We start from the raw sequence: 27,987 nt of genomic DNA, 5'->3' as shown, positions 1-27,987 counted from the left end.
AAATCCTTACTCTCATTGCTCTATTTGCCCAGAATCTCATGTCAAACATCATCATCTCCCATTCTTACTCGCTCTCACATAGTTGTACATAAATGTGTATTAGAAACACAAGCCTTGACCGTAGAATACATGGCCAAATCCATAAACACATGCTATCGTGTTAGCATTCCAAAGGTTGCATGGGGTATATAATTATCAAAATCGAGAACTTTGTTCAATTTCAAAAATACGAATAAGCATTCCCTCCGATTTAACCAAAAACATTCGAAAAGTATGTATCCCGAGAAGATGAACCACAATATCAATGATTTAGCAAATGTGCCCTCCTCCCTCCTTCCCCTCTTACTTACAAGTTTTGGGAAGTATTGAGGGGTGAGGCACTCTTACGTATTAAAATAATGCACTACGTGGAGAGCACGTAACATGTTGACCTTTTTTTCAGAGGCGATTACTTACACATAAACGATTATCAATAAATACGATGTAAAGCAAAAAGTATGATACGAGGATGATGGAGCATATATATATATATACATATATGCATGGACATTGGAGAGTGAGGTGGGGCAGCCGCAAGGTAGGGGCATCTGTTGAATATGCGAGCGAGCATGTGCGTGTGTGAAGGGATGCTAACAGCTAACAAGTGAGCAACATGACGTATTTACTGAAGTGGAGAGATGGATAGAGTGTGATGTGATGTGGGGTCACGGTGCATATGTAGCGGAGCGAACCATGTGTGTCCAGAAGAGAAGAGCCAAGACACAAGAGAGAGTAGAGTAGAGGTGTAGAAGGAACACAAAGAGAGAGAGAGAGAGAGAGAGAGAGAGAGAGAGAGAGAGAGAGAGAGAGAGTTAATCCAACAAAAACATGAGGGTGTGGATGAATTGGGGGGTGTGTGGTGTTGGGAAGAGCCACAGATTAACATCCCCAAAGGAATTCAAAGAAAATATGCGAGTAATAATGGCAAGGGAGGCACGGGGAACATGTGCCACAAATAAAAATGCTAGTCAGAGGCCCAGACACACACACACACACACACAAGAGAAGAAGGAAAGAGAGAGAGAAAGAAAGAAAGAAAGATGTATTAACGTCTTCTAAGGCCAAAGAGAGAGAGAGAGAGAGAGAGACGTGGAGAGAGAAGAAGAAGGAGGGTTTCAAAAAGAGAAAGAGAAGCAAGCAGGCAAAGACAAGAAGAGGGAGGGAGGGAGGAAGCCCACTCTTCTTCTACTATTTCTGCCCTCCCCTCCCTACTTTTATTAGAAGATACCTATAAATAGTAGACGAAATAAAGACAGACAGAGAGATAGAGAGAGAGAGAGAGAGATAGACGTTCTTCTTCTTCTTCAGACGTCGGTGCCCACAAAATCCACCAAAACTTAGCGAAGCAAACCTAAATACAGATCCCAGAGAGAGGGGTAGAGGAAGCAGTAGCAGTAGCAGTAGCAGTAGCAGTGGCCATACTTGTCATAGTTAAGAGGAAGAAGAAGAAGAAGAAGAAGAAGAAAACAGAGAAGAGCGATGGATGTAGAAGTGGTGAATTCAGAGATGGTTGTCCCCCTGAATCCCATCCCCCACCCCTCATCCCTGTGGACCTCCAATTTGGACCTCGTCATCCTCAACGCCTACATCAAGACCGTCTATTTCTTCGACAAGAAGCATCCCCTGCTTGCCTCTGATCATCATCACGAGATCTCTCGTCTGAAGCAGGCATTGGGCACCGCGCTTTCCCACTTCTGGCCCATGGCCGGCCGCCTCTCCCATGACCCTTCCGGCCGCCTCCAGATCGATTGTAACGACGCAGGTGTCTTGTTCGTTGAGGCACACTGCTCTTGCGAAATGAACGCACTGCCTGGTGGTTTCACACCCAACCCGAATCTTCTGGACCTTGTCCCCACGCTCGATTCCACTGCCGATCTCGCCACGCAGCCCCTGGTGGTCATACAGGTAGGAACCAACCAATTCAGCTGAGCTATACAGATCTGTACTAAACTCTTTCCCCTCCCTCATGTGGGTGTCCCTTCTTTAGCTAGATATTGAGGTGTGTACTCTAGATTTAGAGGACGCCTCAAGGTAGGCCTTTTTTCTTTACGTCCGCTCCTATGTGACATGTTCTCCTTTTTCCTTTTTGTTCCTTTTTAGGTCACCAAATTCAAATGCGGCGGTATTTCTGTTGGAACTGGCATCGAGCATCATGTGGCCGATGGAAAATCAGCCGTTAAATTTCTCAACACTTGGGCCGACATATCCAGAGGTGTCCCTTTCAATGACAAGGTTTACTTCGATCGCAAGTGCCTCCAGGCGAGAACCCCTCCAACCCCGGAATTTGCTCATGAAGAATACCTCTCTTTGCCATTACCCCCCAACTATAATGCTGAGAAAGTGGGTGCAGCAGCCCCATATACCCCCCCCTCTAGCATGGGTAAACGGAAGCATTCCCTCAATGCCTTTGATGATTCAAGCACCGAACATGATGTGTCGAATGGGCATAAATCTAATGGTGAAGTGACCATCACAAATGGTTCTTCTACACATAATCAGGTGGCGAATGGGCTGCAACATGAACCTCCTTTGGATGCAGACCATGATAATGACAATGATCATACGATAAATTCTAGTAGCAATGGATCTGAGGAAGAAGAGGATGAAGAGTCAAATGGGCACCACAGCAACAACCATGTGGTCAATGCTGGAAAAGTGAGTACAGCAAAAGCCAATGCCGATGAGAGCATAGTGGAGATGTTTGAGATCCCAAAAGAGCTTGTGCAAAAGCTGAAGCAGATGCAGGAAGAACACCTGGCTGCGGGCACAGGGGATACCAAGCCCTACACGTCGTACGAGCTACTGGCAGCACACTTGTGGAGGTCAGTGTGTGAGGCGAGGAAACTAGGGGAAGGGGTGAAGAGCAAGATGATTGTGGCAGTGGATGGACGGTCGCGGATGCGTGGACTACCAGAAGGCTACTTTGGGAATGTGATCTTTACCAGTGTAATGGCGGCAGATGCGGGCGAGGTAGTGAAGGAAGACATTGTGGTGGCAGCCAGCCGGGTCAGGCAGGCGCTACGGAAACTCGATGACCCATACTGCCGCTCGGCCTTGGACTTTTTAGAAGAGGTTCCCGACACGAAGCGCTTTATCAAGGGGGCACACACGTTTGCATCACCCAATGTGGGGTTCACAAGTTGGACCCAATTGCCTATCTATGAGTGTGATTTCGGGTGGGGGCAGCCTATCCATGCGGGCCCTGCCCACATCGGATTTGAAGGACTCGCTTATGTCATGAGGTCACCATTGGCCTCCAATGCGGGTGGCTTCCGACTCATCATCTCTCTCCAACGCCAACACATGGCATCGTTCGCCAAAATCTTCCTATGCATGTCAAACTAATTTACATGTTTTTGTTTTGATTGCTTTCTTTGTATGATTTGGGGAGAGTTGTATTGATGTAGCAGTTGCCTTAAATATTTTCTTTCGGGTTGCTGACTTCCTTCTACATATGATTATAGGTCTATCTAGAAGCAGTTTAGCATTGGCCCCAAACAAGGCTATTGTTTTCCAGCCTTTAGTTGGTGTTGGAAACTGAATGTGTAATGCCATTGTTTGAGGAGAAGGAAATTGATAAAATGTACATTGACAGAGATATTCAAGTTATTTGCATTTGTTTTGCTGGTATAGTAAATGCAACATTAGATTTCGATTCATGGACATTTACGTTGATATGTATTGTTCAAATAGCAGGATTGCATCTGATTTGCGAACGAAGTTACCTCACGATTTGAAATTGTCATAATGTTCCAAGCGGTGTAAATCTCTTTTATTACCTCAAAATCTTGGGGATCATTGTGCCACTCTCTTTTGTTAGTACAAAGGGCTTTCTATCTCTCTCATGTCTCTCTTCTATTGTTCTCTTGTTGGTAAAAAAAGAGGTAAAAGAGCAAATTGCGAACATTGATGGTGTTGCACCCATGGGACACCTACTAGGAAGTGATGGTTTCAGTCTCCCAAAGAAGTTAAATATCATCAGTTCTCGGTAACTTGAGTATTTGGTCCGATAAGTCATGTTTTCGAGCTCCCAATGAAGTTGAAATATATCATCACTTCTCTCTTGACAATTTCTTTAGGAGAAAAGTTGTGAAGCATACACTATACATTGACAATGTATTATGTATTATATATTCGTAGTTGGAAGAATCTATGCACATGTATTTTGTATATGCTGGTTTGGATTTATTGCAGATTATAAAAGCAATGGTTTTCTCATTGTGATTTAACTTCATTTGTTGAGAAATCAAGGAGTAAGGAAGACTTCTTGCATGGAAGTGGAGCGTATATACTCTTATTGTAAAATGAAATTTGAATACCTAACAAACTCTTACACAACTTTCTCTTTGACATGATTGGTTCGATTGTGATTCCCCAACTCATATACCATGCCGCAGTTTTGTCTTTTCCGTAGTTTGAATTTCCTTATGAGGATGAGTATATTGTGAAGCTTCATTGTACATCTTGCATAATTCTACTATAACATTATATGATTTCAGCCACAATCATTTAATGGATTTATGTCTCACAGATTTAGTATACTTATGACTTCCTTTCTTTCTTATGTAAAATGTGCTAAGAGATGTGCTCCACTATGTTTCAATACAAATTTCTCTTCTATATATCCATTAAAGTTTTGATATGTGAGACATGGGGAATCAATGTCACATATCAGCAATATTTTTTGTCTTTAGGCATGGGGAATCAATGTCTTTGTTAAGAATGTGATCAAACATGGCATCACACACATCGTGCTTGGGACCGCCACCACACTTACGAAATTCTAGTCGTGATACTACAAGCATACACATTGAAAAAATTTCCGGACCTAAACCATGTACACCCAAATGTGAAGTGATTGTGACTAAGCATTAATGAAATCTCTTTTTAGAATTCACGAAAAAGGATTCTTCTCATTAAACTTCAAAAAAGTATATACAACAATTAATGAAGATACACACGCGCGTGCGCGCACACACACACACACCCCAAACAGAAAGAAAGAGTTTAGAACTTAGTTTCCAACCTTTTGCTTTTTTCGAAAGAACATGGCATCACATACATCGTGCTTGGGACCGCGGTCCACCACCACACTTATGAAATTCTACTCGTGATACTACAAGCATACACATTGAAAAAAATTCCGAACCTAAACCATGTCCACCCAAATGTGAAGTGAGTGTGAGAATTCACCAAAAAGGATTAACAATTAATGAAGGTACACGCGTGCACCCACCCACACACACAGACACACACACCAAATAGAAAGAAAGAGTTTAGAACTTAGTTTCCAACCTTTTGCTTTTTTCAAAAGATGTGGCTCACTATGGTGTGACGTGTCTTTAAAAGGTGGCCATACCTAACAATCACACATATCCATACAAATGAAGAAATGCTTTGAGGGATACAATGAACTTGCTTCTTGTTGGCATAACATGAGGAATTAGGATTTCAAATTATCTCATGAGTAAGAAATTGCTCATAAGATAGTCCATCTCCAATCTATTAGTGCCTAGGATGATGCAATGTCCACTTTGGGGTAGTTGTTCGTTGACTTTATTTAGGTAGTCTAGACGCCATCTTCAAAAAGGGTTTTCTTTTCATGCTCTCTCTCAAAGACAAGACAACACTTTAAAATATAATCTCTTGTTTGGTCTTATAGGCCATTTTGGCCTCTTGGAAGAAGCCAATGTATCTTTTTTTCCTCTCTCTCTCTCTCACACACATGCCAATAACATCAAGCATAACATGTTCTTCTCTCATGAAAATCTCTTGCAAGTAGACAAAGGTTCATCTTGTCGAGAAAGTATCACAAGCCAATCACCCCTTCCTAGTTTTGGAAAGTATCACATAATTTGTTCCTTGCTAGTTTTGAGAAAAAAATAAATACATAAATATACATACATTATAAGCATTGAGCATCACACGTTATGCTGAAGAAATTTGTGGTGCAAATATCTTGCAATATAATAGATGGTCCTTTCAACATATCACATGAATCACCCCTTTCTTGTTTCGAGCAAGCCTTATTGAACACTAATGTTGACTTCTAAGTTCTTAGACATCAAGGGGTTCCTTTGTTGAGCATAAAACCTCACAAATTGCCCACTAACAAATGGTTGAAATATAAAATTAAAAGCGTAAACAATAAAAGGCCATTGTGAGCCTTATAAATACAACCTTTTGGGGGCTAGTTGGAGGAGGTAGTTTCCCCCTATACTTGACTTGTTTGTCTTTGTCGAGTGTAGATGCCACAATTCTTGACTATTTATCGATTTGTTTTTGTTTTAGACATCTCATGGGTTATCTAGTGATTTCTAATGTTTTTTGTTACCGAGTCATACCTTCTTTCCATTGACATATATAATTTGTTAATTCTTGATATTTCTTTCTTGGCTCTCTCTTAGGGGACCTCTTTGTGCATTATTGCCATCATTTGAGTTGGCTTGGTCAATGCATCTCTTTTCTTATTGATTTCTCCCTCTTTCTTTCTAATTATTAATCGTACAAACTGCAATATTATTATTGGACCCATTGTTTTTTCTCATATAGAAAAGTAAGATTTTCCAACTACAATTCCAACTAGTCCTTGTTCGAACCACGAGTCATTATTTGTGATTCCTAAATAGAAATGAAATGAATGGCCCATCTTTAGCATTGGGAATCATTTCCTCCAAATTCCACGTAAAGCATTCACGGTGTTGTCATGTGGTTGTTGAATATATGAAGGGCACAAGTTGCAAGTAGCCAACTACCTTGCAAGGCAAGTCCATTGAAAATGGCATAAATAACTCAAGAACCAAAAATGTTCACTATATGATTTGTTAGTTTTTTTCGATTGGCTTCTTCCACGATGTCATATGCTTACCTTTTGAGAAAAAACATTCATGACTATCTTTTGGAAACGCTGAAAGAAGGATCTCCACTTGCAACCGTCAAAAAATTGGTGACTACATCCATTTGTTTTTGGGTCATTTTGGATTTGCATCCAATTAGCTATTTTCAATTTTTTGCTCCGTTAACCCCATAAGCTAGAGCTTCCTTCCTTTTGGAAGCAAGTGGCGTTGGGTGTACAAAATTAACATGTAGAGGTCGGAATAGTATTTGGTAATGGTTTGTGAGTCTCAAACACAAGCCATTTTAAAATTTAGAACATAAATCAAACCACAAAAGAGCATAGGATACAATGATTAATCCTAGAGGAATGAAACTTAGTGTCGACAGTTTTCAGAATTGGACAATGTTTTTTTGAGATGTTATTTTGTGCATCAAGAAGAAATGAAAAAACAACTTTGCATAAATTTGATTGGCCATTATAAAGAAATGACAAATATCTTAAGTTGCTAGGTGGGATGGTGATCAAGGTGATTTGACAAGGGTTGGAAGTATAAATGTTAGGAAGAACTAAACATAAAACAAAATATATTCATTCCTTCATATCTCTATCACTAACCAACTTGACAATATAGACACCAACATCTACAAGGATTTTACATGCATATCTTCATAATAATATGTTAATAAGGAATTCACTCTGCAACATGTTTTGTGTGGTAAGGATAGTTGTTAAGGACACTCTTCTAGATATAACATTGGTTGACATTAACTTACGATGGATGAATGACCACAATTGTGTTCTTGCAAACAATTCTCACATTATATTACACTTTCTTTCCTTCAACCAACAATAATCAGTGCAAACATCGTGTGCAAATCACAAACAATCAGAATTGGAAATCATATAGATATTATATTTTGTAAGCTTTAATGGTTTTTGTGAGGACTTAGTTCTCAAGCATAATTGGTTACAAAATTTGATCTAATTGTAATTTATTGGAGCCTACTTGTCGGTGGCATACCATGGGAATTTCTAATTACCTCAAAAGTATCAAACCATTGGCAAAGTGGTATATTTCAATTTTATTGGCATGTACAATGCAATGTAGGTTGCTAGTTTTTGTTAAGTTTATTGTAAAGTATGGCGTGCGGAAGCAATATAGGAAACCGAACAACAGAAAACGCAGGTTTAATGGAAAGCTTAGGTTTGCACAGTACGCACGGGAGAGACAGAGAGAAAGTAAACACGAGAACTCAATTAAAAAATAATACTCGATTTGTACATCGTGTGTGTTCAATGAACACTTTTATACAAGTCCTTTTCAGACTGACAGAAGTACTGACAGTACTTCAATGCTCATTAAGGAGCCCCTACACTAACTCCCAAATATATTCCTTGCGGAATATCTTTCCGATGGCCTCACGGTTTTTGTACCGATCCGGCCTTCCTACGCACCGGTCTGCGTACTGGTACCGATCGATCCGGCCTAACCGATCGGTCCCAACCGATCCGGTCCTCGGCTTGCTCAACTGATCCGGCCGATGTTGAGCTTGTCTCTCAACATTTATGTAGGCATCCACTACATCCGCTTAAACATGTATTTTTTCTCAAGGTGCACACCACCGACAACACGTCTATTGACCATGGAGTTCTACCTCCATGTCGATGGCGATGTCGTGCGCCAAGAGATTCAACCACCATATACCCTATTAGTAAATTGGTAGTGAATTGGGCGACAATGGTTGACAAAAAGTCTTGAGCATTTGGTTGATCATAACCTCACAAACTCACTCACAATCCGTTGTGTTAACTATTAATTAAGAAACTAATTAAATCTTAAGAAGGGCTTTAAAAATATACATATGCACATATAGTAAAGACTGAAACAATATGTATAGTGTTAACTTGTTTAATATAAGAGTTCCCAATACCTGAAGTTAACAGGGGAAGGCTGGGCTGAACAGTTAAACCCCCACGGACATGGTTTTATAGTGCAAGATGGCAAGGTGTTTCAACAGGCTGGAGTTTGACATGGCACTAACTCAGAATTTTTTGAAGAGATATGGATGATGGTGTCTTGTTTATCGGTCTAGCACATTTGGACCAACCGTTGTAAATTTGTGTTTCAACAACAAAAGATCCCTAGCGGTGAGGTATTATTAAATATCTGGTTTGAGTTGGTATCTTGGCTGCGGGGACGATACGACTCAATCAAGGGGGAATCTGATGCAGCTGAAAGATCTCGATCAAAGTTCTTGCTGAAATGGGGTAATTCTCCTATGGTGGGCAGATCCTCATCAGGGCCTCAATGGAACTACCAAGCACCTCGATGGCTGTTTCCGGTTTCCAACAGCGTCTAGGTGCTGTAAATCTGTATAGATATGGTACAAATTATTAGGTTATTGGAGTTGTTTGGATACGTTTGTTGAAAATGAGGTGGGGACTATGTCCACTTTGGTGGGAAGGCCAGAGTGAGGGCTGGTGAGAAGAACTTTGGGTGTTCTATGATGTAATTTTGTTTGCTAACTAATGCGAAGTAGTGTTTTTTTGGAAAAAAAAAAAAAAGAGTTCCCAATACCTATAACTTTACACTCTAAACTACAAATGGGCCTAGTTTTATTGATGGTACCTTGCTCCTCAAATGACCATTATATTTCTATAGATAATAAATGTATCAACCCATGACTTTTGGAAGGCACATGATATTATGGTGGATCATGATAATTTTCACAACTTCACAGCCTTAGCCTAGTAAGACTTCATAACTTTACAAGTGTCAAGATTGTACAATTTGAAGTTAAACTTTACTCTTTGAGATTAGTATTTAATCCTACATAATCTTACAATCAAGCCCTACTTCTCAAGTAGTCCTAATCACATTTTCGAGGATTCACCATAATTTCCCCATAATTCTTTTTTCACCAAAGACGAGGTTCTCTACATGTATTCACAACCTTGTTACCAACTCTTATACAATGTCTTCTTCCTTGATCATCCTCTTGCCTAGGAACACAATCAATCTTTATCTAGGGCTTGTATCAAAAGTGAAAATGATCTGAGTTCTCCACAAATGTAGTCAACTTTTTGAGAATAGGAACTCTCTAAAGTCATTGCTTGAGTTTGTGTAGTACTTATATTATGTGCCCTTGTAACTCGACTAATGTTTCCCCTATTTTAAGAACGGGTACAACAACAACATTCCCTCGGCATCATCCAATGTTACAATGAATTGGGAGGTTTTCGATTAAATTATTTGATGAGATGCAATTCGTATAGAGTGATGAGTAAGGTGTTGGATTCATTTGTTTATGACATTGGGAATCAAACTACATATGTATTTATGTATATTACCAAGGATTACACCGATTGCCCCAATCATGCTTCTTTTTGTTACAAGGTCAAAAGTACACTGAAAGCAGAATCCATAAAATGCTTATCAAGAAGAGCTTCAGTTGGAAGATGGTGCTTTATTGCTTGGAATTCCCTAAAGATTCATAAACAATGGTTGTTCTCATCGGTGAAGATTTTTTTATTCAAGTCATATGAGTTCACGAGTGGAAGGATTGCGTACAAATGGAAGGATAAGGAATATTCCGTCTGATTTTGGGGCTTTTTTGGCCATTTCAGAAAACACCTTGATACCAGTATCACATGTTCTCGAAAACTTGATAGAAAAGCTAAAATTTTCACCATTTGGTAAAATTGAAAAATGCCAAATTTTGGCCAAATAAGAAAAGTAACTTTGTGTATTTTTAAGGAGAAATTACAACTAGTAGTATTCTAGATCCTAACGAAATTATAAGGGAAAGATTTCAAAACAATCAACTTTTTCATTTCATTCGATAAAATGTTGTTTAAATTTGTTACATATTGTTGCACAAAAAATACATTTAGGAGTCATTTGCATCACTATCATCATTCCTTTCATGAGAATCACTACTCTAACTAATATACAATTGTGACTCTTCCTCCTCATTATCAAATGTACCAATCAAATCATTGTCTTCACCAAATGGTGTCTCCAAATTGTTTACACTAAATCTTGTTCGCCTTCAATCTGAGATATCTTCTTGACTTGGTAATATCTTCTTGACTTGGTAATATCTCTTTTATTATGTCTATCGTTATCGTCCTTAAACATTCAACTTTTGTAAGTGTAAAGTCATACACAATGATATCCACCTCACTAATGTCAATGATAGATGTATTACAAAAGTTTAATGCATCACCACGTTCAAAACTTTACCAATGCAGAATTGGTGCCCTAGGTCATGGCCATCCACATGTGTAGCTATTAATATTCTCACCTTGAGTTCTTGCAAGTTTCCTTGTCACTTGAGTTATGCTCGTGTTGTTGTGCTTAGTTTCACATAAATGTTTCTTTGTTGTAGATGAACCAAACTATAAAGATCAACATTAAGTGTTTGAAGTGGTGATTAAGAACCATGAGAATATTTTATAGACCACGTAAATGACATTTGCAAGGTTCAATTACCATCAACACAATTATTAATGGTTTTTTGTTAATCAATAAAAGACATGTTCACCATAAGGTGTCTTGTTGTGCAACATACTTCTTTGCAGTATCGACATGCATCTCTTTTCTCTTGTAAAAACAGAGATTTTAGTACAATTCGACTTCATGTAAACCCTAAACCTCTTCTATTTGAAAAAAGAAGAATATTTCTAAACATGAACTCTAAACATGAACATGTGCTTCCTTGATTAACAAAAAACCATTAATAATTGTGTTGATTATAATTGAACCTTGCAAATGTCATTTACTTCACAAATTTTGTAGAGGAGCTCTCAAAATGAAGAAGAGGAGAACATTGTGGATACCTTAATAACTATGTGATATGTTCAAATTGATATATTAATGTTTACATCTAAGTTTGCTAGTTTTGATAGTTTATGAATATCATCTACATTTTAGGAGTTATGGATTTATCAAAATTGTTTATGAATATTATATACATTTCTTGAGTTGTGAATTTATGGATGTTAATGAGCACTAAATTTATAGATAATTGCATTAAGGATTACAATGTTACCTCGTATACTTAAAACATTTTCAAGTCTAACAATAGATGTAACTTCCACTTCTGGAACCTACATATTCTCAAGATGGTGAAACCATTAATCTTTTTTTTTTCCAAAAAGAAACCATTAATCTTAACTTGTGCCTTTAGTTAGCCATTGTGATTTTCTTTAAGTTAACTACATTTCATATTTGCAAACCATCAATGTTTAAACGTTTATTGAAAAACTATTCAATTTTATAATTTATCATTTTGAAACTTGTTAAATCTCAAAAAATTAGCCAATTTTACACGCTATTTAAAACATGTGATACTAGTGTATCAAGTTTCTGAAAATGGCCTAAAATTGCAAGATTATAAAAGGAATCTATAGCTAGAATGCACGATCCTTTCACTTGTGAACATGAACGTGTTTACTCATATTGGGTTCCTCTTCATGTTGTTGATCTAGAGAATGGGATGGCTTGGTTGTACTTTATTTACACATCCAATACTTTTACAAGTATTTTTATCATTATCTTTACCTATAAAGGTTGGCAAGGGTCGTTCGGCATGGAGTCCCAACATTTCTTGTAACATTGGACCACTAAATTGTATATTGGATTTGGCCACTTTTCTTTTAATACCAATAGAGGATATTTCTCAAGAAAAAAAAGTGGGTACAACAACACATAATATAGTCACGGTAATGAGGTAACCAATGTGGTAAGAAAATTTAAACACAAGTTGAAGTCACATATCTTTCCTATATCTCCTAAATTATCTCAACCTTTATCGGACAAGAGGTTCACTCATACCATACAATATTGTTGAGAATCAAGCTCAACTTGGTCTAGTGTGTTAACTCACCTTGAGAGTGAATAGACACTCCGAACGGTCAAGAGTCACCATTATGTCACCTCTTTGTATTCTAGCATTTAACTTATGAGCTTTCACATTCCCCATACTCCATGAGTCTTGTAGTTAATGAAGAGAGAGGGTGACTATATAAAGCACCCTCCTCCCACCTTGTATGTTGTTGAGTAATTCTCATTTGTTAATATAATCTACCTTGCGTATACTCTGTGTCTTACTTCTCTCTCTCTCTCTCTCTCTCTCTCTCTCTCTCTCTCTCTCTCACATAGTTCACACCTATTCCGCTACACAAGAATCATACCCGATTCTTTACATGGTATCAGAGCGATTTGGTAATTCGATCTAGCCCATTCGCCTCATCGTGATCGTGTGTTGTGCTCCACGCCGACGACCAAGAACCGGCTCATCGCTATCGTAGCTTCACTACATAGCTCACATTCGAAGAGAGAAGAAGAAGAAGAAGAATCGACATAATGAATACTCAAATGGGGAGCGCTCTCCCTACCGAGAAGTTGGATTGAAATAACTTCGCATCTTGGGAGTACAAGATGCACCAATAACTTGTCAGACAAGGCTATTGGGGCTACATCAAAGGAGTGCATGAAGACCGACCCGCCGAAGTGGCTCCCGGATACGCGACATGGGAGCAAGCCGCAAGCCGGGTGATGTATTTCTTGGCGACATGTGTTCACGATCACATGCTTGGCTACATTCGCGAAGCCAAGACGCCGAAGGAGGCATGGGAAAATCTACGAAAGATTTTCGTGGCGAACACAACCGCAAGAAGGCTTCAACTCCGCCAAGAGTTGAACAACATTCAACAAAGGGACATGTCCATCACGACATACACCTCGAAGATCAAGGAGCTTTGCGATTCGCTCGGCTCAATAAGCGTAAATATCGATGATGATGAGATGGTTCAAATATGCCTCGGCGGCCTCGCACCACGGTTTGGCGCGATGCGAACCGCCGTTCTAGCACGAGAGAAAGCTCCCTCCTTCTTCGAGCTCGAATCAATGCTATTGGTCAAAGAAAACAACGTGCGTACAAGGAGCAATGAGTCAGAAGGCCACATGCTCTACACACACTTGAACGGATGAAGAGGACGCGAACGGTCGAGAGGCCGATTCGGCCAAGGACAAGGCGAACGAGGCGAACTCCCAATTTCGGCCGCAAAACGGAAGCCAACGAGGAACCTTTGCAAGAAGGGGGAGCTTCCACTCCGGCCGGAGCCGTTAAAACGCAACCGAATGCAGATATTGCGGAAAGCTCGGCCACCACGAAGAAGAGTGCCAAAAGAAGATGCGTGAATCGGCTTCCACAAGCTGACCTCACGAATTACGTGCACAATTCCGACTACGAAGAGTATAGTGGAATGTACGAGAACAACTCCGACTACGAAGATCGTGGCGGAATTTATGCACGCAACTCCGACTGTGGCGGAATGTTCATGATGAAACATAGAGCAAACTCTATGTCGGCCTTGACCTCAAATCGTGCCCTCAATCTGTAGGATGGATGGTTTGTGGACTCCAGAGCCTTAAACCATATGAAATCCCACAAAGAATGGTTTCTCGAACTTCGAGAGCCGGAGCGACCCGGTTATATCGAAACCGGAGACAACACTACGCACCCGATTCGGCACATCGGCAATGTTCCGTTTGGCGAAAGAGGTAAGCAAACATACATTAAAAATGTCTTGCATGTTCCCACCATCACGAAGAATTTGGTCTCAGTCGGTCAAATGGTTGAGCAAGGGATGCAAGTACGATTCGACCAAGAAAGGTGCTTCATCGAAAAAGAGGGCCGAATCATCACGCGCGGAAGAAGAGAGGGCCAGATGTTCATTCTCGATTCACACAAAATGAAATCCGCCATGTTCGCAAAAAGCACGAAAACCGACTCTGACATAGAGCTATGGCACAAGCGAATTGGCCCTATAAATCTCCAAAAGCTCAAAGCAATGAAATCGAAAGGAGTCGTCATCAGACTCTCGACATTCAAAGAGAAGGAGATTGAAGGTGTATGCGAAGCATGCCAATTTGGCAAGCAACAACGACACCCATTCCCGAAAGAGCGGAATATGAGCAAAGGTCTACTCGACGTAGTCAATTCTGATGTATGGGGATCGGCATAGACGGCTACATTCGACGGATGCCGATATTACGTGCTCTTCATCGATGATTTCTCTAGCCACACTTGGATATACCCGATGCGGCAAAAGAGCGAAGTGTTCGGACACTTCCAAACATTCAAGAATGAAGTCGAGAAAGCCATGGACCGACATGTACGTTGTCTTCGACCGGATGGTGGCAAGGAGTACTTCTCGAACGATTTCATGGCGTATCTCCGAAAGGAAGGAATTCGACGAGAATTCACTAGCCGACACACTCCGCAACAAAACGGAGAAGCCGAGTGCAAAAATCGGCACATCCTCGAAGTAGCGCGGGCCATGATGAATGAGAAGCATATGCCCAAGTTATATTGGGCCGAAGCTGCAAATACGTTCGTCTACCTAATGAACCAGTGCACAACATCTAGCATGCACGAGGTCACTCCGCACGAAAAACACTTCGGAAAGAAGCCAGACTTATCGCAGATCCGGATATTCGGCACGATAGCGTACGTGCACATCCCCGACGAGAAGCGTCAAAAGCTTGATCCGAAGTCGGAGAAATGTATCCTTGTGGGATACTCATTGGAGCAAAAGGGGTACAAGTGCTACAACCCCCCAACTCGGAAATCTCGAGTAAGTCAAGATGTCGTTTTTGACGAGTCTGCATCCTAGTACGCAGCAGAGACAACTTTGACTCCGACTCCGCTCGACCCGGAATTCGCCGAACAAGAGTTAGAGGATGAAGATCGCCTTACGTGCATGTTCGAAGAAAGTCCGATCACGACCCGAATGAGTGGACCACAAGAGCCTTTGAGCGATCAAAGCACATCATGGCGTAGCCCGAAGATGGACAAAGGCAACGCAAAAATGGCGGAATACGCAGACGATCGCTTTAACAACGATGAGTCGATTCACTCACTCGACAGTGAGTTCAACGGCTTCAATGTAACAATCGGAACTAAGAAAGCCCTCATCTTTGCAAATGAAAAGCTCCGTCGCTCCACCCATGAAAAGAATCCGGTTAGCCAATTCGGCTACAATGACTAACATGGCATATCACTATGCCTTTATGATGAAGGTGGCGACAGTACGCGAGTCGGAAACATTTTCCGAAGCAGCCAAGGATCTGCGATGGATAGAAGCCATGAACGAGGAGATGCAGGCACTACGGAAGAACGACACGTGAGATCTCGTTCCCACCTCACCACATAAAAAGGCGATTGGATGCAGATGGATTTACAACGCCGACGATTCCGTCAACCGCTACAAAGCGTGACTCGTAGTGAAAGGCTACGCCCAAATGCACGGAGTTGACTACGAGGAGACCTTTGCCCCGGTGGCAAAGATGACAGCGGTACAGACCGTAATTGCGCTTGCCGCAGCGAAAGGGTGGCACCTCCATCAAATGGACGTCAAGAACGCCTTTCTACAAGGCGAATTAGAAGAGGAGGTGTACATGATACAACCACCCAGCTTCAACTCGAGCACCCATCCGAAAGCTATATGCCGACTCAAGAAGCCACTCTACGGCCTCAAGCAAGCACCGCGTGCTTGGCATTCGAAGATAACGCAATATCTTCATGAAATCGGCTTCCGTATGTCAAAATCGGACAACTCCCTCTACATACGAAGCGATTCCGCAAGTCCGATCGTCATCATCTTATATGTGGATGACCTAGTCATTGGAGGTGAGCATCTCATCGAAATCAATAAGGTCAAATCTCGAGATGACGGACATGAAGGAACTCCATTACTTCCTCGGCATCAAGGTAATTCGGACCCCAACTGGAATCATGATTTCTCAACGGCACTACATCCTCAACTTGTTATACAAGTTCGGTATGGCTAAGTGCAAATCCGTCGCAACCCCACTCGATCGCAATCTCAAACTAGATGCGAACTCCGGCACCAAAGCGTGTGAACCGACTCAATATCGGCAACTCATTGGGAGTCTCATCTACCTCACGATCACTCGACTCGATCTCAGTTATCTGGTCGGTCTCCTTAGCCAATTCATGCAAACACCGTGTGATACTCACTTGGATTGCGCTAAGTGAGTTCTACGATACGTGAGCGGCACAATGGATTGCAGCATCCTCTACAAGACCGCGATGCGAATACGACTCGAGGGGTACACAGACGCCGATTGGGCCGGCTAAAAAGCCGATAGAAGATCAACCTCCGGATTTGTTTTCTCCCTCGGCAGCGGAGCAATATCTTGGGGCAGCAAAAAGCAACCAACCATCGCTCTTTCGAGCACAGAGGCCGAATACAGGGGCGCGCCAGTGGCCGCATGTGAAGCCGTATGGCTCAAAAGGGTACTCAAGGATCTGGGCGTACCCATCAAGGATCCAACTTCCCTTTATTGCGACAACATGAGCAGTATCTCTCTAGCTCGGAACCCGGTGTTCCACACGCGGACAAAGCACATCGAAGTGCACTATCACTTTATCCGAGAGCGCGTTCTAGCTGGCGATGTCAACCTACAACACATTAGCACCAATCTTCAAACGGCTGAAATCTTCACTAAAGACTTAGGAGCCAACAAGCTATGGCAATTCATGACCGATCTCGGATTGACGACCCCTGACCTGCCAAGCTTGTGGGGGAGTACTGAAGACATTATGCAATAACGCGTGGATTCCGCAAACTGTGCACTACGCAATAATGCGTGGATTACGCAACGAAGCCGCGAAAAGCCGATCTACCACGCAAAGCCACGAAGAAAGACGCAAGTCGAAGCATAGACTTCGCAACTACGCACAACGCAAGCTGGAGCACGGATTCCGCAACTCCGCATAAATGCGAGTTGGCGCGAGTCGACGCGGACTCCGAAACGCAAGTCGAAGCGGATTTCAGATACCGTCTGAAACCGACCCAACTTGAGCTTGAGGGGGCGTGTTGAGAATCAAGCTCAACTTGGTCTAGTGTGTGAACTCACCTTGAGAGTGAATAGACACTCCAGCGGTCAAGGGTCACCATTATGTCACCTCTTTGTATTCTAACATTTAGTATGAGTCATAGAATCATATTCTATGCCACATAACTTATGAGCTTTCACATTCCCCATGCTCCATGAGTCTTGTAGTTAATGAAGAGAGAGGGTGACTATATAAAGCACCCTCCTCCCACTTTGTATGTTGTTGAGTCTTTCTCCTTTGTTAATATAATCTACCTTGTGTATACTTTGTGCCTTACTGATCCTATAGGCATCTCACCTCCTTTATACTCTCCCAAGTGTGGAGCAATAATCCTCATAACATTATAACATGATGAAGGATTATAATGGTGAAACAATAAACTTGTCAAAACAGTTACTAATTTCAATCCCAAGAGCTCAAGCTTAAACCTCTCTCTCTCTCTCTCTCTCTCTCTCTCTCTCTCTCTCTCTCTCTCTCTCTCTCTCTCATACACACACAGTTCACACCTATTCCGCTACACAAGAATCATACCCGATTCTTTACACACACACACCACAATATATACTATCATGGTTAGGAATAATAAGGGCGTAGGATGGGATCAAGCCATCTAATTAAGGAGAAGTCTTCTACTTGGGATGCATTGCTTAATCAGCCTCTCCTTGGAAATTCTCTATTTCGGGATAATATAGGAAAAAGTGGTGGGTCCTAGAACTCACCTTGCCTAGGGTAAACTGGATAATGGGCCAACTGCATCTGTAAGCACTTGTATTCAATTCCAACAGATGTCACAAGCAGATTGGCTTGCGCATTTACAAACTCTTCATGGAGCCAAGGTAATGACAATTGCTATTTCAGCGTCATATTCTTCATTAACGATGACCTTCAAACCCATACACGAGCATTTTTTGTTTGGATGCTTCATAAATGATATATTGTTGGCTCTCAAGGGTATCTCACCTAATGGGTGCATTTCTTATTTTGAGGTTCTTGATAACAATAGAATGCAGCATCATGCATGTGACTGCAACTATTTTCAGCATGCGTGGAATGCACCAGTTAGAGTGCTTGCAAAAATGCGAAAGAAGTGGTTGCTTGATCCTTATCCTTCTATCGCTCATATGTGTGATATGATGTGGTTGTATGCAAAAGAACCTATTGCAAGACTACTATGGGATCCAGGGGGTTGGTTCTGGACATATTCTTTTTAGATGGCTATTAGTGCATGCAACATTACTAGTTGGCCAGACGTTAAAAGGGAATGTAGCACATAATCTCAGTCAAGGTGGATTTTGCTATGCAACGCCAGAGACTACTAAGCATGCCCTCTGGTCTTGTTCCCTGGCTCAACAAGTATGGAATAAAGTTTTTTCGTTATTCCTAACGATCAATGTTGGTTGCTTGTTCTCATGGGCAGCAACAGTGTGGGGAATTTTGCACTCTAGCTTGATGTTGTATGAGGCAGACGATATACAAGAAGCCATGAAGATACATAACAGAAGATTGATATTGCTTAGTTCGTTTCAACAACCTCGAAAGCAGGTGCAATTTGTCCAGGTTTGGATAACTGTGACGACGATAACATTATGGGTATTATGGAAATGTAGATGCAGTCAAGTCAACTTTACGATGCAACAAAGCTTGGTCTTTCAAAGGTATTGCTTGAGATATGGGAAACATTGTTCACAATAGTTCGTGGGCAATATGATAACATGTATGGTTCTCCAGAAAATATTCATAAAAGAAGGATGAAGCTTCTTCACTTATGGAGGAAGGTGCCTCTCTTTGTAGTGACAAATCAAAGACCTCAATGGAACTATGAACTTCCATCTTGATAAAAAACAAGATGTTAATGTACTGTATTAAGGTTCAACATCCTTGTATAAGTTGTTTTTATATTGTCTTTTATTCTATGTTGTAAGCCTAGGGGCAGATAACTTTTACTTATATTAAAGAAAATCTTTCAAGGAAAAAAAAAAATACTAACATGGTTTAAGTTTTAATTATCAATATTTCTTTACATCCAAATATTGATGTCTATTTAGATGCAATGAGGTTGACCTTTGCCAACATCTATAAGACTTTTTGAAGGTAATTGATGAGACTTGTTTTTTAGGTAATTGAAGTGATCTACTATAGTACAAACTTTCAACACCCCCTCAAATCCCCGTTCCTATCTTTATCAGTTTATGAGAATCTCATCCAAGCTGGTATACCAACACATGGCTAACTGAATTGGTGCACCTTGTAGAAAGGTACACCATCCACAGAAATCCAATCAGTTTCTACATGGTTGTAATATCCTTGCTTTCCATAGCAAGTTGGAATGGATCGTGATACCTTAAATGCAAAATTTTCCATGGAGTAAATAACTCTTCCACTAATTTATCCTTCAATATATTCATTGATGACTGGCCAACATGTGCATTCCACCTAACAGTCACCTTATTGACTAGTTTCATATCCTACATAAACCGAAGCCACCCCTTCCCTCTTATGAATAATGAACCACTTATATTAGAATATGAGCATTTGATGGTTTGAATATCCCCATGTGGGACTTTTCATTCCATAATTCCATAAACCTTGGCGAGGAAGGAAGCCATTGGAACTAGTATTGGTCTCAAATTTCAGCCAATTTTCATAGTATCCTCACTTATCAAAGTCAGAATGATAAGCATGCAACACTTAGATTCCAATATGATTAATAACACAAAATTATATAATAAACATGAGCTTTTTCCACACTGCACCATGAGTATAGGTCGACATGGAGTAGACTAAATCGAATCTACACTGTGATAGTAATGAGTAATGAGTTCCAGGTACCAAAGATTGTGGATGTCACAAATTCTTTTTTGAACATCACCTATTAATGCCCATGCAATGCAAGGATTTCTTGATGGTAGTGAAAATTCTATCGAATCTCCCTGCTCAACACATTCGCTCACCCCGATATCACATGACTTCCATCGTTTGCAAAATGTGATATTAGTTATCATCAAGAATATGGTCCGAATTTTATAGTTGCGTAAAATATATCGTTGCCCTTCGCCTGCACAATGACATATGCTGCCATATGTGGCATGGAATCGTATCAGATACCCTAAGGTTTCAAAACCCCCATATTCTAATGAATCTTCTTGTAGGTTAGCTATGGGATTTCTCTTCGGCACACTTTCGAATAGTTTTCAGAGTTCTTGGGGGCAGTAAGGGTAGATGGCATGTTTGAGATATGCGTAGCGCCGTTGTAATCGAGACACACGTTGGTTGGGGTGTAGAAGACGTGACATTAGACAATTGGAAGGGAAGGAAGGAGAGATGAGAGAGATTGAAAGGAAGGGAAAATTGACAAGAAAAAACAAACACAGAGAGAGAGAGAGAAATAATATATATATATATATATATATATATATATATTTGTATGGAGTAATAAACCGTGACTCCATTGATTGTAAGAGATATGTATGTATATGGTGGTGTACACGTATGTATGTACTATGTGTGTGTATGTGCATTATGAATTGATGGTATAGGAAAAATATGGGGGCATTCTTGTTTTTGTTGAGGGTTCTGTTTTCTGTGGTGTAGATAGGGTACGGTACATACATACACCCTGCACCCCTCCTCTCTAAGGTTTGGAGAGAGGGGAAGAAAGAAGCCAAATTAACCGCAATGTGCGGCCAATTCTTATTTTTTATTTTTTTTGATGGTATACAGAAACGATGATTGATTGATTGATGGGATGGGATGGGATGGGAAGGGATGTCCGATGGATGGATGGGATAGTATAGTGGTACCAGGTGGTGGTGGTGAGCAGTAAGTAAGTAGCTCCCAATCATCCGAATTGCTCTAGGGCCTCGAAGGTTTGGCCGAAGCTCCAATTCGCATCGGAGACGTCTATACACGTGAGCACGCTGCCGTCGCCCGTGGTGAGACGGAAGGAGAGCGCCTGCCCTGTGAGCACGGCGCCGCACTCCCAGTTCTGGCCCCAATTGCGTGCCATGGCGATCCAGCCGGATCGGCTGCCCTTCATCTCCGCCGCCACCACATCGCCGCTGCCGCCCACATTGGTGAAGAGCACGAGGTTGAAGTTGGGGTTCCCATTGACGGTGAAGCGGACGCCGCCTTTCTTCTGGCACGGCACGCGGCGGTAGCGAACAGGCACGATCCCGCCGCTGTACACCGCGATCTGCAGGAACGCCGGCTGCGCCATGTCGAAATGCGGCCGCGGCGGGTTGCACCACCCGCCGTTGTCGCTGGCCAGAGCGTAGTTGGGCGGGCAGAAGTTGGTGGCGGTGATGATGACGGATGGCTGCCCGGCCACGCACCACTGCGGGTCGTCCACGCATTGCATCTCGAAGCATGCACCGCAGATGGCACCCCCATTGAAGAGCGCCGTGCTCAGCGCCGCCGTGTTGGTGCCGTACCCCTGGCTGTACAAGTCGCCATAGCCGCAAGCCCCGGCTGTAACATGTACGTACACACAAATCAATCAAGCGCATTGCGGCTCATGGTCACGATGATTCTGATTCTGATTCAGATGATGATGTGTAAACCTAATATATATTTATTGTGTTTTAACATGCAAATTCAAGTACGTACCCATTGTTCCGGATGCATCGGAGCCGCCGTAAAAGGTCGCATGTGCCTGCTCCCAAGCGCCCACGCCGGCGGCATCAGTGCCAGGACAGCTAAATATGGACACCACAACCAACGCCAAGGCCACGGCCACGGAAATGGTGGTACTATAGACCATGGGATGCGCTGTTTGGGGACGTGTTGCCGCCATTGTATTTAATTCAAATTAGGCTTGTATGTATGTATGTATTTGCGGTCACGGTGGTTGCAACCTCTTAATGTCTGTCTTGTGTGTGTATGTACATACATATATATATATATATGTATGTATGTATGTATGTAATTACATATTATAGATATGGTGGATGAATGTCCCTGCTAGTTGCAGCCGTTGCTATCATGAAGGCCATGAGGGAGAGTAAGTACAGACAGACACACAGCAGCCCATGAGAGGTAAGGGTCGTCCTCACCGTCCTTTTCTTCAATTATTCTAAGTCTCTTCAATTAACGGCATTAACGCCATGATGAGCGGCCCTTCTTTCCCTCTCTTTCTCTCATCAGTCTATCATTATCAATCTATCTATCCATCATGGTGGGCTCCAATCCCCTGTTACAAATGTAGGACTAGGACACCAGCCAAATAAAGTTATTCATTCGGCCTCATTATAAAACTATGTATGTATGTATGTATAGTATGCATGCATGTATGTGTGTATGCATGTATGTATGTATGTATGTATAGTATGCATGTATGCATGCATCTATGTATAGTATGCATGTATATCTGATGTATGTATAGTATGTATTATAGCATGTATGTATGTATGTGCTAAGTGAGACTTGTGGGGGGGATAGCGGGTTGCTCGCACGTCTCTTGTGGTCGTCATTGTTGTTGTTACCAATGAATGGACCAGAAAGAGCGTATATTCCGCTTCGCTATAATTTTGGAAAAGGCGCATTGCATGGAAACACGATTATATGCTTGATGGTCTCGTCCCACCCAACAACGACAACCACCACTACCACCATACTAACTAACTTGCATTTGCATTATTCATTCCTCGATTAGTTAATAAGGCTTGCTAGTGAACCATAGGAAAGGATTGGTCAATCCTAAATCATGTGCGCATATATATATTGAATACTACATTATTGCAATTTGATCCGCTTGACTTATTATGCATCCTTCATTTTACAATTAGTTGATTGACCTGTGCCCCTTTGTGCATAACTAACTAAAACATGACACTAGCACATGACTGGGCCCATTGGACCGGTCATTTCCAACTTTTGCTTTTGGAATATTATCAAGAGATATCTTTTCCTCTTTTCATTAAGTGTTTTCTTTTTCGCTCACTTTTGCAATGGAGCTTACCCTTTAATGGCCCTTGAGGTGTCGTGCCCCGGCACATGAGAGAAGGAGGGCAATTGGGTTCCTCTCACCTAGGAACTCAATTCGATGAAAGCGCTAGCAAAAAACATTGTTCCCCAATAACTTGTGATGTGCGTCTTCTTACATGTTATACCTAAATGCTCTCTATAGGAAGATTGTAAAAAGCATCTATATGCCCAAGTAGAGTAACAATGGCACAACTTCAAATCATTACCAACATTGTCGAAGAAGGCAATGGGAGAACAACTCCATAAGATGGACCACATGGAGAAAACGCAATGATATGACTTCGTGAATAAACGAGATTGTATACATTCGGTGAAAGTTGGACTCTCTCGGGACATTTTACTTTAAATAGAAAATGAAGCTCATCCAATCAACATGTAGGAGCGATTTCTTAGTCTAAGTGTCTCTCTTAAAATTGCTAAAATGTGTACGGTTCTGTCTCCTATTTGTTAAGTTATATGCATGTCATAAGGAAGCAATATATCATTGCTTGGATTATGTAAACCTATTTCACTTTGTAATGATTCTCTCAATTTTGATTTTCATAAAAAGGAGGACATATATTAATTAAAGCATAGTGACAATTAAAATAACCTTATTGTCCTCGTGATAGTGAGGAAAACATGGCGAGGTAAAATCCTCCAGGTGTTGCAAGACTAATTGATGTAGGGGAACCCCTTCTAAGGATAAAGTGCCCGCAGAGCTCAGATGTGAGAACAACCGAATCTAATTTTATTTTAGCCTATGCACTTCTTGTGATGCTCGATGATAACCATCAAACAAACAACCTTTTGTACCCTAAACAAAAACCCATTGAAAAGGGACAAAATTATTGAAAATGTGTTAGCATATTAAAGGCATTACCAAAGGCAACCACCCACCGCTAACCAGGTAATGGTCCATGTAAATAATACCTTCACCACCAACCTAACACCAACAACGTGAATCAACTTACAATAAAAATCAATATTATGCACCACAAATATCGATTTTTGGCTATTTAATTACTCTTGTTAGGACTCATCTGCTACCAACTTCAAACCATGTGCCACAATAATAGGCATAGAAAATAATGATCATATCTGGGAGAAATATGGACTTGGTTCAAACAATTTAGAATGCCATTAGATGATTATATGCACTAAAATCACAATTTGGATAGTTACCAAGCCAAGTTCACAAAACAATTAAATCCATACTTGAAATTTTCTTTTACATTCCAATGCAAAAGCCATGAGAATGCTAGTACCTTTGTCCTAGAGACTTAATATTGTACACTTAGCATTTTGGAGATTGTTGCTTCACCAATTTCAAACTTCTTTGCTACTAAAGCACTAATATTAAACCTTTGTCCTAGAGACTTAATATTGTACACTTAGCATTTTGGAGATTGTTGCTTCACCAATTTCAAACTTCTTTGCTACTAAAGCACTAATATTAAACCATAATCAATTTTGAACATTTAAATAACCGAACACTTTTGACAACATGACACTAGATGCTTTAATCCTTGTTTTACATTGGTAAGTACCAATATTTTTGTCACAAGAGAACATTTTTTGCTCACCCAAGATTGAGTTCCTAATACATACTTTTAATAGGATCTTCAAGCAACCGTATGCTCTTCCATATTCAATAGGGTTGCTATTTGTAAAATTCTTTGGGTTGCATATATGATTCCATGAAACCCAAGTTATTTAGGTTAGTCATTGCACTTTATTTATTCCATACCATTTTCTTTACTGGAGGAGCAAATCAATGAAGTGATTTATTAGGTAGTAATTCCTACTAAAAAGAAATCATGGGAATCATTATTACTTTTACCACTATGAATCGAGTAGCAAATAGGAATACGAAATACTTTCAACGCTTATTTTTATCTAGGAGTGTGTGTACCAATATCCAAGTCTAAATTTCACAAGCTGAGACAAACCATCAATGGGGTAGCTTACATTGACAACAAACATTACCTTTTTCAAGTATTTGGCCATGTCATCCAAGATCAACAAAATTTCCTATGGTGTAACCCTAACGAACTTACATGTGCAACCTTGACACCAATGCAAATGCAACACCTCAATGGCTTTAGTTATGTTATCTGTTTCATCTTCTAGGAACGTGAACAAATCATCTACCATTGCATGAGCTCAAAGTATCAAGTTATGCAACGGAAACTGAATTGGACAAGTAGTAATGGAAAACAATAGCAAATTCAACAAGCATCTTGGGCATACTTAGTGTTGCCTTTTGACGGTTGTTTTGATCGTTTTTGGCAAATTTAACCGTATATGAAGGTTAATTTGAAAATGAAACCGTCAATCTTGACGGGCATATATTTTATAAAAACGTAAAAATGAAGGTTTAAATTTTGCTAAGGCCAAAACAATAGTACATGTATTAGTAGTTACAAATTACAATTCATAGGCCATAGCATATAGTTTTATTTAAGGAAAGTAAATGTGTAAAACATATGTTATGTGATATGATAAAAGAGAAGGAAAATAAACTTAGGGTTTCTCCTATTTTGAGCCCATTCCTCTCTTTTGTTTGTTTCTTTCTCTCTCTCTCTCCATTTGTTTCTACTTCTTTTTTTATTTCTCTCTCACTCTCTCCCTTGCTTTGATCAAGTTATAATTCTTTCTCAAGCTCTTTGCATTGATCAAGTTGTACTTTGTTCTTTCTTTCTTTCTCATCCTCTCTCTCACTCACAAGTTATAATTGATCATTGATGGAATACATCCATAACTTTGCAAGTCTCACACACAAGTTATAATTTATCATTGATGTCAATGCATGTCTTCAATTTTTACATGATGCAAAGGCTTGTGAAATGGAACTCTATAGGTTTGTTGACACTTTACTTTAAATTGTGAAGGCTATACTATGCATGAAGCTTGGCGTATGTTTTGCAAAATGAAGGATTGACAAGATAGTTTCCCTCATTTATCATTGATGTCAATGCATGTCTTCAATTTTTACATGATGCAAAGGCTTGTGAAATGGAACTCTATAGGTTTGTTGACACTTTACTTTAAATTGTGAAGGCTATACTATGCATGAAGCTTGGCGTATGTTTTGCAAAATGAAGGATTGACAAGATAGTTTCCCTCATTTGATGAAATTATGGCACACTACTTTGGTTATTCCATCTACCACGGTTTTGTATGAGAGAGGGTTCTCTAAGCAAAATCTCATCAAAGAGATGAAAAGAAACCGATTGAATATAGAACATTTAGATGATTTAATGTGATTCTCATTGAATGGGCCACACATTGAAGAAATAGAATGGGATTGTGTATATGAAAATAGGAAAGATGCAAAGGATAGAAGGGTATAATATATTGTTTAATACGAATATTCAATGTATTTACTTTTTGAAGGGCAATTTTTTCGACAAACCATCATTTGACGGGCAAAAATATTGGAATACCGGTCTCATGACATGCAATGTTGGCCGTCAAAAGGCAACACTAGGCATACTAACCTAATTGCCCCATATGAGGTAGAGTTATGTCATCTAGTATTACAACACTTGAGACGGTTTACCTTGCCATATCGCTACTAATTAAGTAATGGTGATAACGAGGGTTGTATTATCATATTGTTTTAATGACAAACATACATTTACAAAAAGAGAGAGTCATGTATCCTAACCGATTAGATAGTGAAACAATTAGCAAAATAAATTAGTGTCGATGCTTGAATCACGTGTTTGTAGATGGAACCATTATACTAATTGCATCCAACATAACCTAAATATTGCAATTTACTCTCAATTATTTAATAAAATTACCCATCATACAAAGGTGTTTTGTTGCTAGAACTAAACGTTTCTTGCTAATGTGAAACCCAAGCATTATAGTCAACTATACTTTAAAATTCCCAAAATATCAACCAAAAGAATTCAATTTGAAAATGCACTATTGAATGAAGGTGTTGTAGTACATGAGAAACCTTGTATTGAGAATATGTCTATTAATGCATACCATGTATCTATATTGCACGTCTTGTATCATAACAATCTAATCATACTTGATAATCGACTAAGCCCACTTAGACCACTTTATGGCAAGTGTATTATGTTCAGAAGACTTGCCTTTTCTCACTACTTCCCAAGTTGCAAAAAACTCTTGACTTCAAATTTATATCCAATCAATTAATTTTGTGTTGTTTTTCATCGCTCTCTAAATTATCTT

The 27,987-nt window shown here is 40.4% G+C and overlaps 2 protein-coding genes across 2 annotated transcripts; one reads left to right on the top strand and one right to left on the bottom strand.

Annotated features, from left to right (window-relative positions):
- Positions 1–1,474: 1,474 nt before the first annotated feature.
- LOC147849418 (shikimate O-hydroxycinnamoyltransferase-like) lies at positions 1,475–3,698 on the top strand. Its single transcript, XM_087337551.1, has 2 exons — positions 1,475–1,944; positions 2,140–3,698. Exons 1-2 carry the CDS (start codon positions 1,519–1,521, stop codon positions 3,382–3,384), a joined length of 1,671 nt encoding a protein of 556 aa, XP_087193677.1. The 5' UTR covers positions 1,475–1,518; the 3' UTR covers positions 3,385–3,698.
- Positions 3,699–21,634: 17,936 nt separating this feature from the next.
- Positions 21,635–22,611, bottom strand: LOC147849417 (expansin-A4-like). The gene is made up of 2 exons (XM_087337548.1): positions 22,417–22,611; positions 21,635–22,278 (listed from the first exon to the last, which is right to left on the bottom strand). The coding sequence occupies exons 1-2, from the start codon at positions 22,601–22,603 to the stop codon at positions 21,650–21,652; spliced, it is 816 nt and encodes a 271-aa protein (XP_087193674.1). The 5' UTR covers positions 22,604–22,611; the 3' UTR covers positions 21,635–21,649.
- Between the last annotated feature and the right edge of the window lie 5,376 nt (positions 22,612–27,987).

The sequence above is a fragment of the Azolla caroliniana genome, unplaced genomic scaffold (assembly GCF_043228905.1).
Source record: "Azolla caroliniana isolate FFs.n. ecotype wild unplaced genomic scaffold, voAzoCaro1.0.p SCAF_68, whole genome shotgun sequence".
NCBI lineage: Eukaryota > Viridiplantae > Streptophyta > Polypodiopsida > Salviniales > Salviniaceae > Azolla > Azolla caroliniana.
This window is presented reverse-complemented; position numbering and strand designations above follow the sequence as displayed.